The 15,126-nt window shown below is 50.1% G+C and overlaps 1 protein-coding gene across 2 annotated transcripts in view; it reads right to left on the reverse strand.

The window, feature by feature from the left end:
* Positions 1-15,126, reverse strand: part of PXDN (peroxidasin) — a 66,054-nt gene that overhangs the window by 37,793 nt on the left and 13,135 nt on the right. Inside the window, exons 3-6 of one of the 2 annotated variants that reach the window (XM_061569142.1) lie at positions 8,931-9,002; positions 6,260-6,331; positions 3,910-3,981; positions 3,252-3,323 (exon numbers count right to left, since the gene is read on the reverse strand). In XM_061569142.1, the coding sequence (XP_061425126.1) occupies positions 3,252-3,323; positions 3,910-3,981; positions 6,260-6,331; positions 8,931-9,002 (288 nt within the window). The remainder of the gene's footprint in view (positions 1-3,251; positions 3,324-3,909; positions 3,982-6,259; positions 6,332-8,930; positions 9,003-15,126) is intronic. The other variant, XM_061569143.1, reaches the window with a different exon arrangement.

Consider the following 15,126-nt stretch of genomic DNA (forward strand, 5'->3'; position numbering starts at 1 on the left):
TACCTGGTGCTGTGTGCGAAACATCAGCACTGGGAAGACAAAGGCGGCCGGGGAGTAATTGCTGCTTGGTGTCGATGTTATTAGGACCTCGCTATCAGCACTTGCCCTTACAGTCTGAACAGGCTATACGGGAGATAATTTTGCCTTTGTTTGTGTGCAAGTGAAGGTTGTGTTAGAATATCCGAGTGATCGCCGATGTCGCCATCGGCTTTCTAATACTCGGTTGTCCGTGTGCGGATTCATCCCCGTTGCAGGATCGACCACGGCGCGCAAAATCACTGGGGGAAATGGCAAATGTGGCAATGGTAAAGGTGCAGCCCTGCAACCGCTCGCTCACGCCACTGCCGGCGGAAGGGCATCCGGTAGCGAGAACTCTCGAGGGCGTTTGGCCTACTCGTCCACGTCGAGCAGGCTTCTTGTAAGAGCCCACCGCACACCACGGGGTCGCTGAACTGCTGGGTGGAGGACCAGGCGTGGTTGGAGAAAGGTGCCGCCGTTGTTTCGACTGCCACGCCAGTAGGTGGAATCGAACCACCTACTGGTGTCGCAAGTCCGATGTGCTGTCCATTAACAACCACGGCAGCTTCCAGGAAATCTGCTGTTGTCCGCTCATTCCTGCCCTTACGCGCCACAGCTGCTACGATTAATATCAGCTGATCAAAGCTTGTGACTCAGCCACCGCTATTCAAATGACTGGCACATTCTCCCGTTTTTAGCCTCGCTTTACGAAAGTGAATAATGCATGTGTTTTACAGCCCGATCCACAAGTGTTTTGCATTGTCTGTGTTTGATTTATCAGGGTCACCCGCTCCCTTCTCCTCCATCACCCTGGGATAAATGAGACTTTAACACCCTAATAAGTAATGCAATTATTAACAAACCGGCCTATTCGTCATCTACAGTTATTCTTCAAAGCATGTGTTTAACCAGACGCAGTAGCCGGTCATTATTACACACGCAAACTCATTAAGCCATTTCCATTTTTATGGCCTCACCAGCAGTCAAGGCCTGGTAATTTAGTTCAGTGTTCTTCACTACCTTTCAGAGGGGGGGGGCACTTTCGCCCACAAGACGTCGGTGTGAGGGCCACCACACCGCCTGCATGGGCTGCAATGACACGTTGTGGATTGTCGGAGGCCGCATTAAAGGCCATCAGGAGCCGCCGGTAGCCCGCGGGCCTTGCAACGAAGAACACCGCTCTAGTTGCTACTGGATTGGTAGACGTGAGACAGCAAGGAGCACGCTGTGACATCTGCAGGGCCAAGTGAGCAGAAAAGTAGCAAACGGCATTGCCTCGCCATGCCTCCGTCACCCCGCTCAACTCCTACGATCCAACCGATCCGTGTCCGGCTCGTACGTGTGAATGACTCATCAACCGAGCACTCCAAGTCAACTCGTGCAGCGCAATCACCCCAACAAAAACAAGAAGCTCTGCGTAAGGCGTTGCACGAGTGAGTCATTTACAGACACACGGTCACGGCAGATGTCTGCCTCGCTCGGCAAGAAACCCACTTCAACTCGACTCAACCCCGCACTCCTTCTCCGCTCCCGAGCAGCCGCTACCCACCCCCAGGCGTTACTTCACGTGTTATTCAGCGCCATAATCCACCCCCAATAATCGTATGATGTCACACACATGTTACGTACATAGATACATTGTAAATTCTCAAACTCGGCTTAAACCTACTGAATGTTTCTAGTGATACAAAAACAAACTGTTTGAAACAACATGACATCATTCTTTCTCGTCACTCTTGGGCCGGAGGGCAACATTTTAGTGGAATCTTTTTTTTTCCCCGCTTCACTCTGCCACGGTTCAACCTCATGAATCTTCAAGGTCACGAAAACACAGCCCGTGGCTGTTCCAAGCGGAGAGTACGGACAAGCGAGTCCGCGCATCAATCCTCTACCCTCAAACACTCCGTCGGCAGCTTCATCAGCTGAGAGTAATGTGAAAACCACTGGCGCTGTTTAGACACTGCCTGGCCTGAGCTCGCCAAACAACAAACAGCTGGACAAGACGCGAACAAACAGGAAGCCGAGTAAACTTTATGCAGCAACCCCAGCAAAATTGGTAGTCTCATCACGGCTGGATAAAAGGGCCTTAAACTCGAGAGAGCTCAAGAGAAAGCCCTCTGCGGAGGGCAGTTTGGCCTACTCTTCCACGGCGGCCAGGGATCTTGGAATCGGTCTGAGTCACCCACACTTTACCCCACCACACGCAACGGGCGGATCGCCCGTGGTGTAGTGGTTGATGTCTCTGGGTGGACAAGAGCCTGGGAGGGATTGAAGAATCTCTCGCCATTGCTTCAACTGCTGTTCCCGGAGATGGAATCGAGCTGGCAACCATCTGCATCTCAAGTCCAATGTGCTCACCATTATGCCGCGGCAGCAGTCCCCTACGTTACATTTACATATTCTTACGTGTAAAATGTAATAGTAAGCAACCTAATCTGACACAAGTGAGTGCTGCAAGGCCAAATTTTGGATAGGTAATAAATGCGAAAGTTCAACGTCTGACCTTTCGTTCGACCGTTTGTTGTAAATTCGACGAAATGCGGTTCAGCGGTGAACACAGCGGCTCTCGCCACAACAGACCGCGGTCGCTCCGCAGCGCCCGGCAGTCGCATCGGTGCCGAACCACAGCGGCATATACCGATTAAGATCCGTTACTTCCTTCCTGCAACCGGCTTCTCTTGCCGTGATCTTCATGCACTCTACCTCAATTTGACATAGTTTCATAGGGCTCCGGAAGAGACCAACACAAGGGAGAAAAATCTTGCACGTGCATGGATTATGTAAAGCGTTCCATGAAGCATTTGTCGGAGGGGGCATTGAATGTGTCGTATGGGAGCTGATTGCATAGCTGCAGGGCAAAGTGCGTTTACGTTTTTTTCAAATATTCTTTTCTGCACTGATTTGTGAATGTAAGTTTTTGGGCAACTTTTTGATTCATTTGGCCAGTTATCTATCCGATTAAGCCATAATTAGCAGCACAACGTGATACTAAATTTGTATTCACATTGGATCATCTTTCTCAGAATTATAGTTAAGCCACTTTCCAGACATACAGGCGAACTGAGCTAACGCAGTGACGCTTTTAACCTCGGCTGCAAAGCGTTCAAAATGTAATTAAAACCATCAATAAAAAACTACTTTCGTGCTGTTAAATCTGAGGGCCTTGATAAGTCGCTGGAATGCTGCGACCTGGTCCTGTACCCAGGCAACTGGAAGGACGCCCCCACACTCACAAGCGTTTCAGAGAGCTCAGCTGCGTGAAGGTCCCCGTCGCGATCCGCGATAACCTATTGTTGTGCAGAAATCTAAAAACACAAGGGGGAAGAAAAAAACACAGCACAGCACGTTAACTCTCCATCCGGATGTTTTTCAAATCCGATATTTATTTATTTACTCTTTCTGGTTAGGAGTGGGACTGAAACATGACGAGCCCTAGTGAAGGCGTTGAAGTTCTTTAGCGGCGTACGTAGCCAACCGTGCTAATCGGAGGTGCGGGTGGGGAGGACAAAAAATGAATGAGCCCGGGCGTGATTTCTGCACTCGGCGAGGCTGCACGCGAAGGTGGCAGAAGAGACTCGAGGAGGGGGGAAGAGACGGAAACCTGGAGGGACGGACGCAGCGGGGAGAGATTGAGCAGAGAGAGGATCGAGAGCAAGCGGAGCAGCGACACTGGACAGACAGAGAGAGAACCGCAGTGGATATTCATTCGGCCCCTTTAGCCGCGAATGAGCTGACGGAAGGGACAGACAGCCGACGACGTTTTGTTTTCTTTGCAAAGTGAATGTCGTGGCTTTAGTGAAAATAGCAACAACACAGAAAACGACGGTGACGTAGAATCGTGAACAGTGGCCGTGCGATGAGTGCTTGGCGCGGGGAGGGCTCCACACTCACAGTCTCTCGAGCTTGGGTAGATCAACAAATGTGTTTGGCTCCACGACTTCTATGTGGTTGAAGTGAATGTACCTATTCAAACACAAACACGGGCACAGGGCATGAACTCAAGCCTGACTAAACACCCAAAAAGGACACTTACCTTAGCAACGTTGCACGGTGGAACGAACACACACGCACACGCACGCACGCGCGCAAAAATAACAAGCAACGTAAACTAGTTTAGCGTCGACAGACTGTGCTGTGTTTAAACTCAAAAAACTAAAACTGTAGTTTAAAAATTTGCACGTTTCTACTTCGGCTGTGCATTCCGAGCATTGTCCAACACAATGCTGCAGTACATAGTTAAGCATTTAAAAACACAAACAAACTTAAAGTTGTTCTTAGAAGCGCGGTAGTGACGGCGTATACGATAATCACGAGACACGTGGTTCTGAAAACCTGGACAATTACAAAGAAAACGCAACGCAAAACTGGTAAGTGTTCACAGAAGCATGGAGAGGTGCACCCTGGGAATGCCGCTGCGAGACAGGAAGAGGAGCATGTGGATGAGAAGGATATCCAAGTTGGAGACATCCATGCTGACTGCTCATGGAAGTGGGGGGCTTCGGTGGAGTATGGGGACAGGAGAAACGATGGCCGCAGGTCGAGACTGATGACAGAGTGGCAGTCCAAGGAGGGAACTCGCCTGAGAGAACATTCACCCTTCGCCACGCGGAGATGGAGTGGTGAAATCCGCTCGTGTATCCGCGCTATGTGGCTTGTTGCATCGTAGAATCATGAAAGACGATGACATGGGGAGGTCTGCATGGCCCATTGTTATTATGACAATGAGCAATTGCAAAATTGTTACTGCACATCAGCGTCACTGCAGTAGCATCGTTCTCCAATCCCCGCCACCTCCGTCCACCCGCCCCTACCTCATCGGATTCTTCCAGGATATATAAAGATTCCGATCATGAAGCATACATGGGCACACCGCAGCTTGACGGCAGGTCGCGTGTGCTGGGGTAAAGTTTGGGTATTCCCATCGCTTCCAAGACGTCTGGTCAGTGTGGCAGATTAGGCCAAAATACCCTCGACAGGGTCTCTCTAGATCGCCCTCGAGTGGAGGCGTGAGCAAGAACTTGCAGGGCTGCACCTTTACCCTTGCACAGACACGGCAGTAAGGCAGAATATGCTTACACTCTCCCAAATCACCTAACGATGCAGAGGCCGACACGGAATGTTTTGTGGGTGCGCATGCGATGTGCGATGCATTTCCCGTCTCTCTTCTTTACTCAATCTGCGCAATGAACAACGACAACTCAAGTGTCATGCACCCGAGCAGTGAGTTACCTAACGTGGCTTAGTGCACACGTGCTCAAGTCATCATTTGTGTTCAGACAATTCACTTTCGCATGCAAGCACATGTGTTAGTTGAATGCACACAAAGAAAAGGAAAATCATGCGCGTTTCACAAAACGAAAATCCACGTGGTGTGAGGAAGCAGGCAGGGCAAGTGAAGGACAATAGTTGGAATATATATTGGTTATTATAATCTGTAGATTTTATTCATTTTCCATCTGTTTTACCACAGTGTGAAATGCTGACGAGGCTCACCCGGACATAACACTCAACTACGAATCCCTGGCCATTAACCTCGATATAAAAAAACATTACTTCCAGTGTGATTTAACAAAACGATATCGTTCCTTCAAAGTGGAAACATTCAACTGTCGCAAAGAAATCTGAAAGGAAGTAGCCTCTTCAAACATCAAGCCATCATGTCGGGGTGGAAATGGAACCAATGCCATCACAGCAATCACGGCCACCCAGAGGTCCATGGAGGCACGGGGATCGAGGCTTGCGGTAGAATGCTACCTGGGCCCTCCCGTTCATTATAGACAAACAAAAAAGTTACATTAAAAAAAACTCTCCGGCGTGAGGTGACTGTGCTCACACGGAACAGACCGTGGAATGTATCACCACTTCCCATTCACCAATACGAAGGAGGCATCACAGCGATGCAGCGCTCTGCTACGCCTGACGAAATTCTCTGGCTCAACCAACCACGATGTATAATTATAGCTGTTGCTCTACATCAGCAATACGAAGAAGAAGCAGCAGCAGCAGCAACAACAACAAAAAACCCAGACCCATTGTGGGGCCCTCTTTTGTGTGAGGCCCAGGGCAAATGCCCTCTTTGTCCTCCATCCCCTCTGGGCGGCCCTGACGACAACGCAGACACAAGGATAATGAAAATGCAATTTGCCAGACGCTGGAAGATGCAATCATTGATTAGTGAGGGCGCAGAGCGAGCGGTTAGTGGTGGCAGCGGAAGCAACATCCAAGCCAACAGAACACTTACAGTTGCTCAAGAGACACAAGCCCTTTAAACGCGTGCCTGTCAATTGACTGGATCTCATTCTTGTACAGATAGCTGAAAGAGAAACAACCCACAAATGATCAGAGAAGCTCCACACATCATCGGAGAGGCTCGCGAACGTGTTATGATTGGCGGCGGCAGCAGTGGCGCCACGGAGGAGGAGGTAGCGGAGGAGGAGGAGGAGGTAGCGGAGGAGGAGGAGGAGGTAGCGGAGGAGGAGGAGGAGAAGGAGACGTGGCACTCGCGGATCTAGGGATCATTCTGCCATCTAATTTGTCACATTCCGACACTAAATTACATTTGGCAATCGGCTACGGTCGTTGTTGCGATATTGTTTTCCTTACATTTGTAATTCTACTTAACGTATTTATCGTCTTTTGCGATGATGTACCCCACGCACGAATAAAGATTACTCAAAAGTTCTTCAAGTGCAGTTCGCGCAGCGCAAGCTTGTCGCGAGTCTACGAAGCTGTGCGACTTAAGACTCTACAACTCGTGCAGCGTACACGCTGCTGTCAATTAGACGTAGTTAAATAAGCATACACATCGTAGAAACGAGTCCGCCTACCAAACTTTGAACAAAAGACTTTTCCACAAAGCACTATATTAATAGGAAAAATCTATTTCACTCGGACTTTAATTATATTTATAGAGCATCTTGAACAAAGGCGTTCTATACAATTTAAAAGACAATTGTGAACGCTATAATCATTGTTTATTCATACATATTTTGTCAGGAAATTTAACATGTTAGAATTTTTTCATGAATACAATATTTATAATAATTTAAAGCAGCCTATACGTCAGGGCGTCTCTGAGCGTCTTGCACACGATAGACCACTTACTTCTCACATCTCATCTCAATCATTTTAAACAGCAACCCTAGTGGCAGCTGTCCCTGTGTGACACACGGTGACCCAGCACCTGACCTGCCAGTATGGGGCGATGCTCGCTGCTGCTGCTGCTGTGTGTAATCCCAATTGAGTAATCTGAACAATGATAATCAGGATATGCCGATATTTTGTTAAGATTGATGAGTCGATTATCGTGGAATCTTATAATCGCACGATACATATTGAAGTGTCACCGCATAACAGCGACCCCAAGCAGAACGTGGAGCAAAAATCCCAACGGGTGTGCGGAGGAGGCCACATGCAGAGAAGAGTGGAGTGAATGTCGCGGTATTTTTGATGCATGAAAGCACACGGTTCAACTTTTCGTACAAAGGGAATGGTGAAAAAATAATCGACGTGACCTGAAATCACGGAGTGAAACAATTCCCGGCGTGGTCTGTCTAAAAATAATTCTCAGCGTGGAGAGACATTTTGCAAAGGACAATTACGGCTACAGTTGAAATTATTTTAATCTCAAAAAAAATTAACGTGCTGAAGGTCACTGGGAAAGAATTGAAAATTATAGAGAACAAGTTGTGCCGTACAGTATAAGGTCACCTGTCGCGCTACGTGTTTTACTCTTCCAAGGATAATAGCCCACCAGTGGTGATGAAAATACAGAAAAAAGCATCTGTTATCCAGAGTGAAAAACGGAGCTCTTCAAAGGGACAGGAGCGACACACAACAAAAACCAGAGAGACATTCGAGCTATCAGGCCGACAGCGCGCATGCGAGGCGTTTCGCGCAACTGGCTTGGCAAAGGCTTCAGTCGTTGCCGTAAATTTTGCCGGCGAAAATAAGCCACCATCAAAAGCGAACAGCGGGGATGGCAGGCATGCTATATACACGGCGCAGTCCCATGCGACTCGGAACGGCTGTACGGCTACCAGGCGCCTCGCGAGCGCGAGACGCCCGGCGATGGACGGTGCCACTGGCACACTGAGGAAGGCCACGTGCATCAAGGCGACGTCGAGATGACGACACACACACACACACACGCGTGCGCCGCACATAGACACACGTGGTTCGTACGTGCACTTTGCCAAATTTGCATACCGTACGCAAGTTTCTACTCAGTTTGTGTACGTGACGTTACGAAATGCGCCGATGTCTTCATCGCGTACCGTGTCTTGAAATACAGGAAAGGTTTACACACATTTAAAGGGTGATCCATTTATAGATGCCCCATAATAACGAGACGTCAACTAGAGGGAGAACAACATCTCCACACGTCGCCCACAAACCTCCGTGCGAATTATATTTTAACCAACCTCCTCCGTCAGACACGGAGCCATCGCTCGCACAATCGCCAATCAGCCGTCGAGGAGAAACTGAGAGGGGTCATTCGACATCGCTGGGGCACGAGTAATGGATCACCCTGCACTGTATATTTCCAACAACAACAACAACAACAACAATAAAACCACATTAAATTATTCCCCGACCATTTTTCACTTGGCGTGTATCTGACCGTGGGCTATTCACGCCTGCCTGGGTGGCTTCCACGATACCTCGTCAACAGAAGCCCGGCGCCCGTGGCGAGGTGCCCGCCACGCCTGCGCCCGCATTCTCCCGGCTCCGATTGCAGCTGAGAGTTTGAATCCCTCGGGCTTGCCCGCAAGGCCCCAACTCTTAGTCTCGACAATGTCAGGAAAATTGGGGCCCATTGTGTGGCCTTCTGAACCCGAGGGCGACTGCTCCACGATAACTTAACGAGGGGGGCGTCTTTCCGGAGCAAGCGGGGGGCCGCCATCACTCACAGGTATTTGAGGCTTTCCAGGTCTTCAAACGCTCGCCTCGGAATCCGCTTGATGTGGTTGTTATTCAGTAACCTTTGAGGGGGAGGAAAGAAAGAACGAAAACGAGAGCAGCGCACAGCAGCCACGAGATTAATATTGATGGCACCGCGGTCCAAACGATCAGAAAAAAAAAAACATTTTCTTTGTAACTTATTTATTCACCACGGACCGATATAATCAGGGGATGAATTGATTGGGGGAAAAAAGTTTAAATTCCATTGCCAACTCCCCGTAGGCTTTGTCACCTCTCAGCAAGCCAAGGGCTTTACTGTAAGCTTCGCATAATTTGCAGCTAATCCAAAAATTGGGTTTGTGTTCTTCTCTCGCAGACAGTTGGCAGGAGCCGCTTCACGGGAAGTTGATATTCGCTGGGAGAATGCTTGCCAGGGTTGCAAACCTGGAAAGGGTAACATTGGACGGTAAAGCTGGCTGGTGGAATGTAAATTGGGCCAACTTTAGAGAGAGAGTTAAGATTATTTTTAAAAGTAGCCACATGAATCTACCCCCGGTTTGTTACGAGAGACAGTGTTTGGTGTGATTAACCGCCGAGGTGAGAGAGAGCTTGATGTTTTCCTGCAGGAAACGGAGTCAGGGAACATTTCCCGTTTTAAAACAAATCACGGCCTGTTGCTGACAACCATTACTCAGTACGCTCGTACGCTGATCTGTTTCCATAGCTTCGTTAAACTGACAGCCGCAATTGATCAAAAAATGTGTGCGATTGAGCAGCTACTCGGAATCCAGTTTGTTCTGAGTTGGAACCGCTTGCCGCTGAAGGCCATAGGCGGTAAACCATGCCTCGTCTCTACGTGGCATTAGGGCGGTGCGCCACCTCAAAACCCTCTTAAATATGTTTTAATTGTGATTCAAAAGTAAAGAACATTTATAAATAAAAAACTGTTTTAAACAAGTGTGCGTTGAGTCATTGTCACATATTTTTGGGAATTACGAAACTATTTAAATATGGGGCGCCCGATGCAAAGCACACGGTTCTGCCACTCGCTGAAGGAATTTAAGAAAAGGGGGCCCAATAATTGCTGCCCCCGCCGATTAAAACATTTCCGTTCACAGTCCATTTGCACATGAACAGCCAAGCCACCAGCCTCCCCATGGTACCACCAATAATGTGACCTACGAGCCCCCGGCAGTGGTCATGCCATATCCCACAGCCAGTGCCCTCCATGGCGCGTGCCCTCCCGCGGCACGCACCACCACGAAGCGTGGCTCCCGTGATGCGTGATTTTACGTGGGCACGTGTCCCACGTGGGCACGTGTCCCACGTGGGCACGTGCCCGCCCGTGGCGCGTATCACTATGGCGTCCAGACAAACCACGGTTGTGTCCCCTCCGTGAGTGGGGGGACGAGAGCGCACCTGGTACAACAAATGTGCATCAATCAGGTGCGTCTCGCACCCGCGATCCGTACCTACGTGCACGGAGCGCCTGCCCGGAGGGCTTCCACGGTGGGGTGGGGGGGATCGACGACCCGCCTGACGGGAAGAGCCGCATTCCCCTATGGGTTGAACGTTCACGCGCCTTGCGAGAGGCAGCGCTCACAGACTCCAACGCAGCCGTCACAGGAGATCTCTTAATGCGTGAATGTCTGCCACGATTTTTTTTTTGCGTGTGGTCGAATTCGATTTTATATATTCAATTTTTCCATAAAAGCTACAATTTCAGAGTTTTTCCTCATGTATTTATATAAAAAGTCGCACAAGGAAGCGCATTTTCCACTTAAGAGACATTTTTTTTCTCCATCGTCGTTGCTGATCTTTGCGACATCTGGACGTTAAGACAGGCGGCCACGAAGAGATCGCTTACAGAAGCCGGCAGCGTTGGCGAGACCTTCCTCGTGTAAGATCCTCGAAGGTAAAGGTGCAACCCCGCAAGTTCACGCCACTGCTGCCGGAAGGGCCTCCACTAAAGAGAGCCCGAGAGAACCCCTCTGGTGGGTGTTTCTTGGCCTACTCTTTCAGACTGACCAGACTTCTTGGAGTAGATGGGTGTACCCACAAAAGTAACCCACCACACGTGACATGCCCGTCAGTGGGTCTACTCATTTATACTGCTGGGAATTAAGAAAATTGCACGATCGGTTGAATTGCCGCTTGGATCGCAAGCTCACTGCGCTCACCGTTACACCACGGAGGCATCCGTGCCTGGCAGCTAAACGTCAAAAGCAGAGCCGCGGTGTCTTGCCAGGAACGAAATGCACCGGGGAAATTCAACATTGTTCCGTGACGGACGTTAAGAGCGGTGGCTTCTCTGAACGCGTTTCTATGACCCGCCTCCTCCAGCGGGTTTCAGTGCGTGGCTGGCGTATTCCGCGACGATTCGAAACGGTAACTCTGTTTTTTTTGTATATTCTTTCACGTGTGCTCAAATCGCCAACGTCATCCAGGTCGTTACTGAATCTGCGCAGCAGGCGGGGAGAATGAAAGTGACAAAGGGATCTGCATTGCTCATCTCATCGCTCGCTATTACTCCAAACGCGTATTCGGCATGTCACTGGGAAAACAACAAAAACCTTAAGGCGGCGGTTTGGTTCCCCGGCTTGGCCAATGCAAAGTCTCTATACAGTGGTTGCTGCTCTCGGACTGGGAAACGAATCTCCTCTAAACACATTCCTGCGGAGGGAGCTGGTAGGAACGTTGGGTTGCTCGGTCAATGGCCAGGGTCAACGGCGGCGTGGTGTATTCTGCAAATATGCCCGACTGTGAAAGCAGGCACAAGCCGGTGTGAGTAGGTTAAACGTTGAGTTTTATAAGGGCACCACGGGGTGACCAGCCCCTCCCCACCCAGCCCCACTCTCCCCACCCAGCCCCTCCCCACCCAGCCCCTCCCCACCCTCCCCTCCCCACCCAGCCCCTCCCCTCCCCACCAAGCCCCTCCCTCCCGACCCAGCCCTTCCCTGCACGACGGACACAATAATTCCCCGTGGGCTGATGTAACCAGGAGGTTCCTACCAGTACGAATCTCATCTAAATATCCTGCAGCGTTACCAACTGCTTTCTGTTGTGCGCGCGCACTGCCACTGTGCGCCTCTGACCTACTTCGATTGTTGTTATTACGCTTGGCAGGAGTACAACCCAAATTGCGCCACGAGCAATTAGTGAGAAGGTTTTTTTTGTTGTTGCATATTTACGAACTTCTATCACGTCAGAGGATCCACATTCTTTTTGGTTCACGAATATAAAGTCGTCGTAGTCGAAACCTGTCGTGGTGTTGCTGTGGTGTAATGGTTAGCGCACTCGACTTTCAATCCGAAGATCGTCCGACATGGCAGGAAAGGGAAACTGAGCAGATATCCGTGCGTACGACGTCGGACCAGGCAATACCGTGAATCCGAAACGCACGTGCGGTGGAAACGCACGTGCAGTGGAAACACTCGCGCCGTGAAATTTTGTGCATCGCTTAAATGTGGGGATATAGGTAATTTTTTTCCCCTTCGAGCAACAGCGAAGGATATTTCAGGTATTCACGCGAGACAAATCGTCCGACTTATCTGTAATTGAAAAGATTACATAAGGCGGGCACAGTAATCAAATACAGCAAATGGGCCGGTTTCTGTGCGATAGCAGGGCCGAGCATTAAATACCAAGCATACGCCCCCGAATGATGAGAAATGCCTGCAGTTAAAGTTCCTAAATCACCATTCCAAGAGCAAATGCTTTCAACAGCTGCTTCTTATCACCGCGATGAGTGACAATGCGGAAAAGATTCAAATTACGAAAGGCTCAGCCCAGCGAGTTGGTAGGACAATGCTCTTTCAGAGAGCCCGCATTCCATCTTGTGAGCCGTGGGCCCCGATCTGCCAACACGCACAATGCACTGGGAAACAACGGTCAGCAGAGCCTTGTCTGAACATCCGCAGCTGCGGCCACCGCTTTATCTCCATTGCGATAAGGTCCTCCACAAAGCCCATCGTTCGCGTAAGCATATTTTTCGAAAGGGGCTCTGTTCGATAAAATTAATTTCCCTTTCCACCACTTTCGCTCGACGATGGCGTGAAGCGATACAATGGAACGGGCAAGGCATTGCACGATTTAATATCTTCTAGCCATTCTATCCACGTAGCGCGTTATGAGATTGGTCGTGGCCCCTCCTCGCATAAACACGCAAGATGTAATTTAACAACCAGCTGAGGTCAATATCAGTTGCCAGCGTACATTCAATAAATACAGCGCGCAGCGGGTATATTTCACAGACGGCAGGAAGCACAGACACAACAGCAACAACGCGAGCGTTCGCTACAAGCTCCATAAATTAGGCGGCGGAACATTTATTTTACGAACTTAGCAGTGTGCGTGTGTGAATGTTTTACAGGTGCTTATACATCTTTGCAAACAAATAATATACAAACAAGCAGGCAAGCGGGCAAATACAAATTGTAAATCTGGAACGCGTACGGCACGGTAGCTCGTGACAGAAAGCACTAATCCACTGCTTCGGAAGTAATGACTGTCGATTGGTGTGCTTTTTTTCGCGGAGAAGTTTGTTTCACAGCAATCCAGAGGCTTGATTAGCTCTCCCGTGGGCGCGTGGCACAAATTCCTTAAATCACGAACCGAGCGGGTGTCAACGGGTGCAGCACAACTACTCAATCGGCTTGTCGTGGGGTAAACAGTGGGTACGCGAGACATCTGGCTAGAGAATTGACCGTGTAATTACTACCCGCTGTCCGCTTCACGGTGGACGTCAAAGATCCCCAGATGGCATCATTCGAGAGGGGAAGGCCACAGCCAAAATGACTGGCAAGTTGATTCGATTGGGATTGCATGCGGTAGCGGACCCACCTGGTGTGAAACAGCGCCTTCCGTCGTGATAGCTTTGCGCTATGAGAAAGATTGCGCAAATATCACACGTGCTAACTTACGTAGAAATTATTACGGTGGCAAAGTGCGGGGGAGAGAAACGTGCACTAATGTATCTAACGTGAAACCAATCTGAAAAGCGTAGACATATGAGCCGTTATGTAGACACACTACGTGCACCCTGGAATTGTCCATTTCCCTTAGACAGCGATAACACAAACAAACATGCGAGTATGCAAGCGGAACAAGCATTTGTTTATACTGTGGATGTGTTTTTCACATACAAAGAATTAGTATTTTTAGGGTAACGGGTCCCACGGCAGGAGTTTAGGAAATCCTCTGGACACTGGCTCAGTGGAACGGAATGTGCAGGCACAGCGCTTTCTGCAAGTCACACTTCACCTGCAGCACACGACCTGCAGGACGCAAACTTTCCCGACGCGTTTTCGCGTCGTACCGCGTCCACGAAGTCCGACGTTTCGCTCCACGTGCTGGGAGATTTCTGAAAGTTCTCGAACTGCACGCAGAGGCTCACAGCACGCGCAGCAAAACGTCGGACACCAATGCTGAGCAAACGCGTACCGCACAATGCGTTTGTTGCTTTCCGATAGGCCGGGAAGAATTCAGTTCCAGAGCCAATTCACGTTTCACTCGCTTCCCGTGTGCCTTGACAAGTGAGTCAGGGTGGGCGAATGCACGCGGCAGGCCGGTGCGCCATACGTGCGCACGCACGCATGCGGAGGCCTCCTCTGTAGTAAACGCGCACGTCGAGCGCACGTCGAGCGTGCGTGCGGAGACCTCCAATGTGTTTGTGGGTTGCCCCCGCACGTCTCGTTTGAAGCAAGTACCCGAAGAAGCCCCCAGGCCCGTGGAATGGAACGTTGGACGTCGGTGCCGAACGAAACGCGGTGCCGCCCCAAAACACGCGGGGACGACCGCGGAACTCTCACGCGGTGGCACGACGGGGCCGTAACGGTGGGACGTGAAGCATCGGAGCACTCGCATATTTGAGGGCGTATTCGGCACCTCTGATCAGCACGGTCGCCTACGTACGGTGCGAAAGAAGTTCGATAATACATACGTACGTGTACGTACTGCTCCGGACTGTTATGCGATCGTGACCTGTGTTTCTTTCTCGGATGTCTGCGTTGTGTTTTTTGTTGTTCTTGAATAATAATTCGTAATCGTAATGACGTGGCGCGACCGTCACTCGGGACACGGGCGGCAACGGACGCATCAACGCCCACGCGGGTCACGAGAACGCGCGGCACGCCGGCACCAACGAAGCCGATTTATAACCACACTGCCGCGGTGTTTTGTGGGAGCCAGTGCCACTGCTCTCAC

This window comes from Lethenteron reissneri, chromosome 42 (genome assembly GCF_015708825.2).
Source record: "Lethenteron reissneri isolate LAM-NWPU_2019-01 chromosome 42, ASM1570882v1, whole genome shotgun sequence".
Lineage (NCBI taxonomy): Eukaryota > Metazoa > Chordata > Hyperoartia > Petromyzontiformes > Petromyzontidae > Lethenteron > Lethenteron reissneri.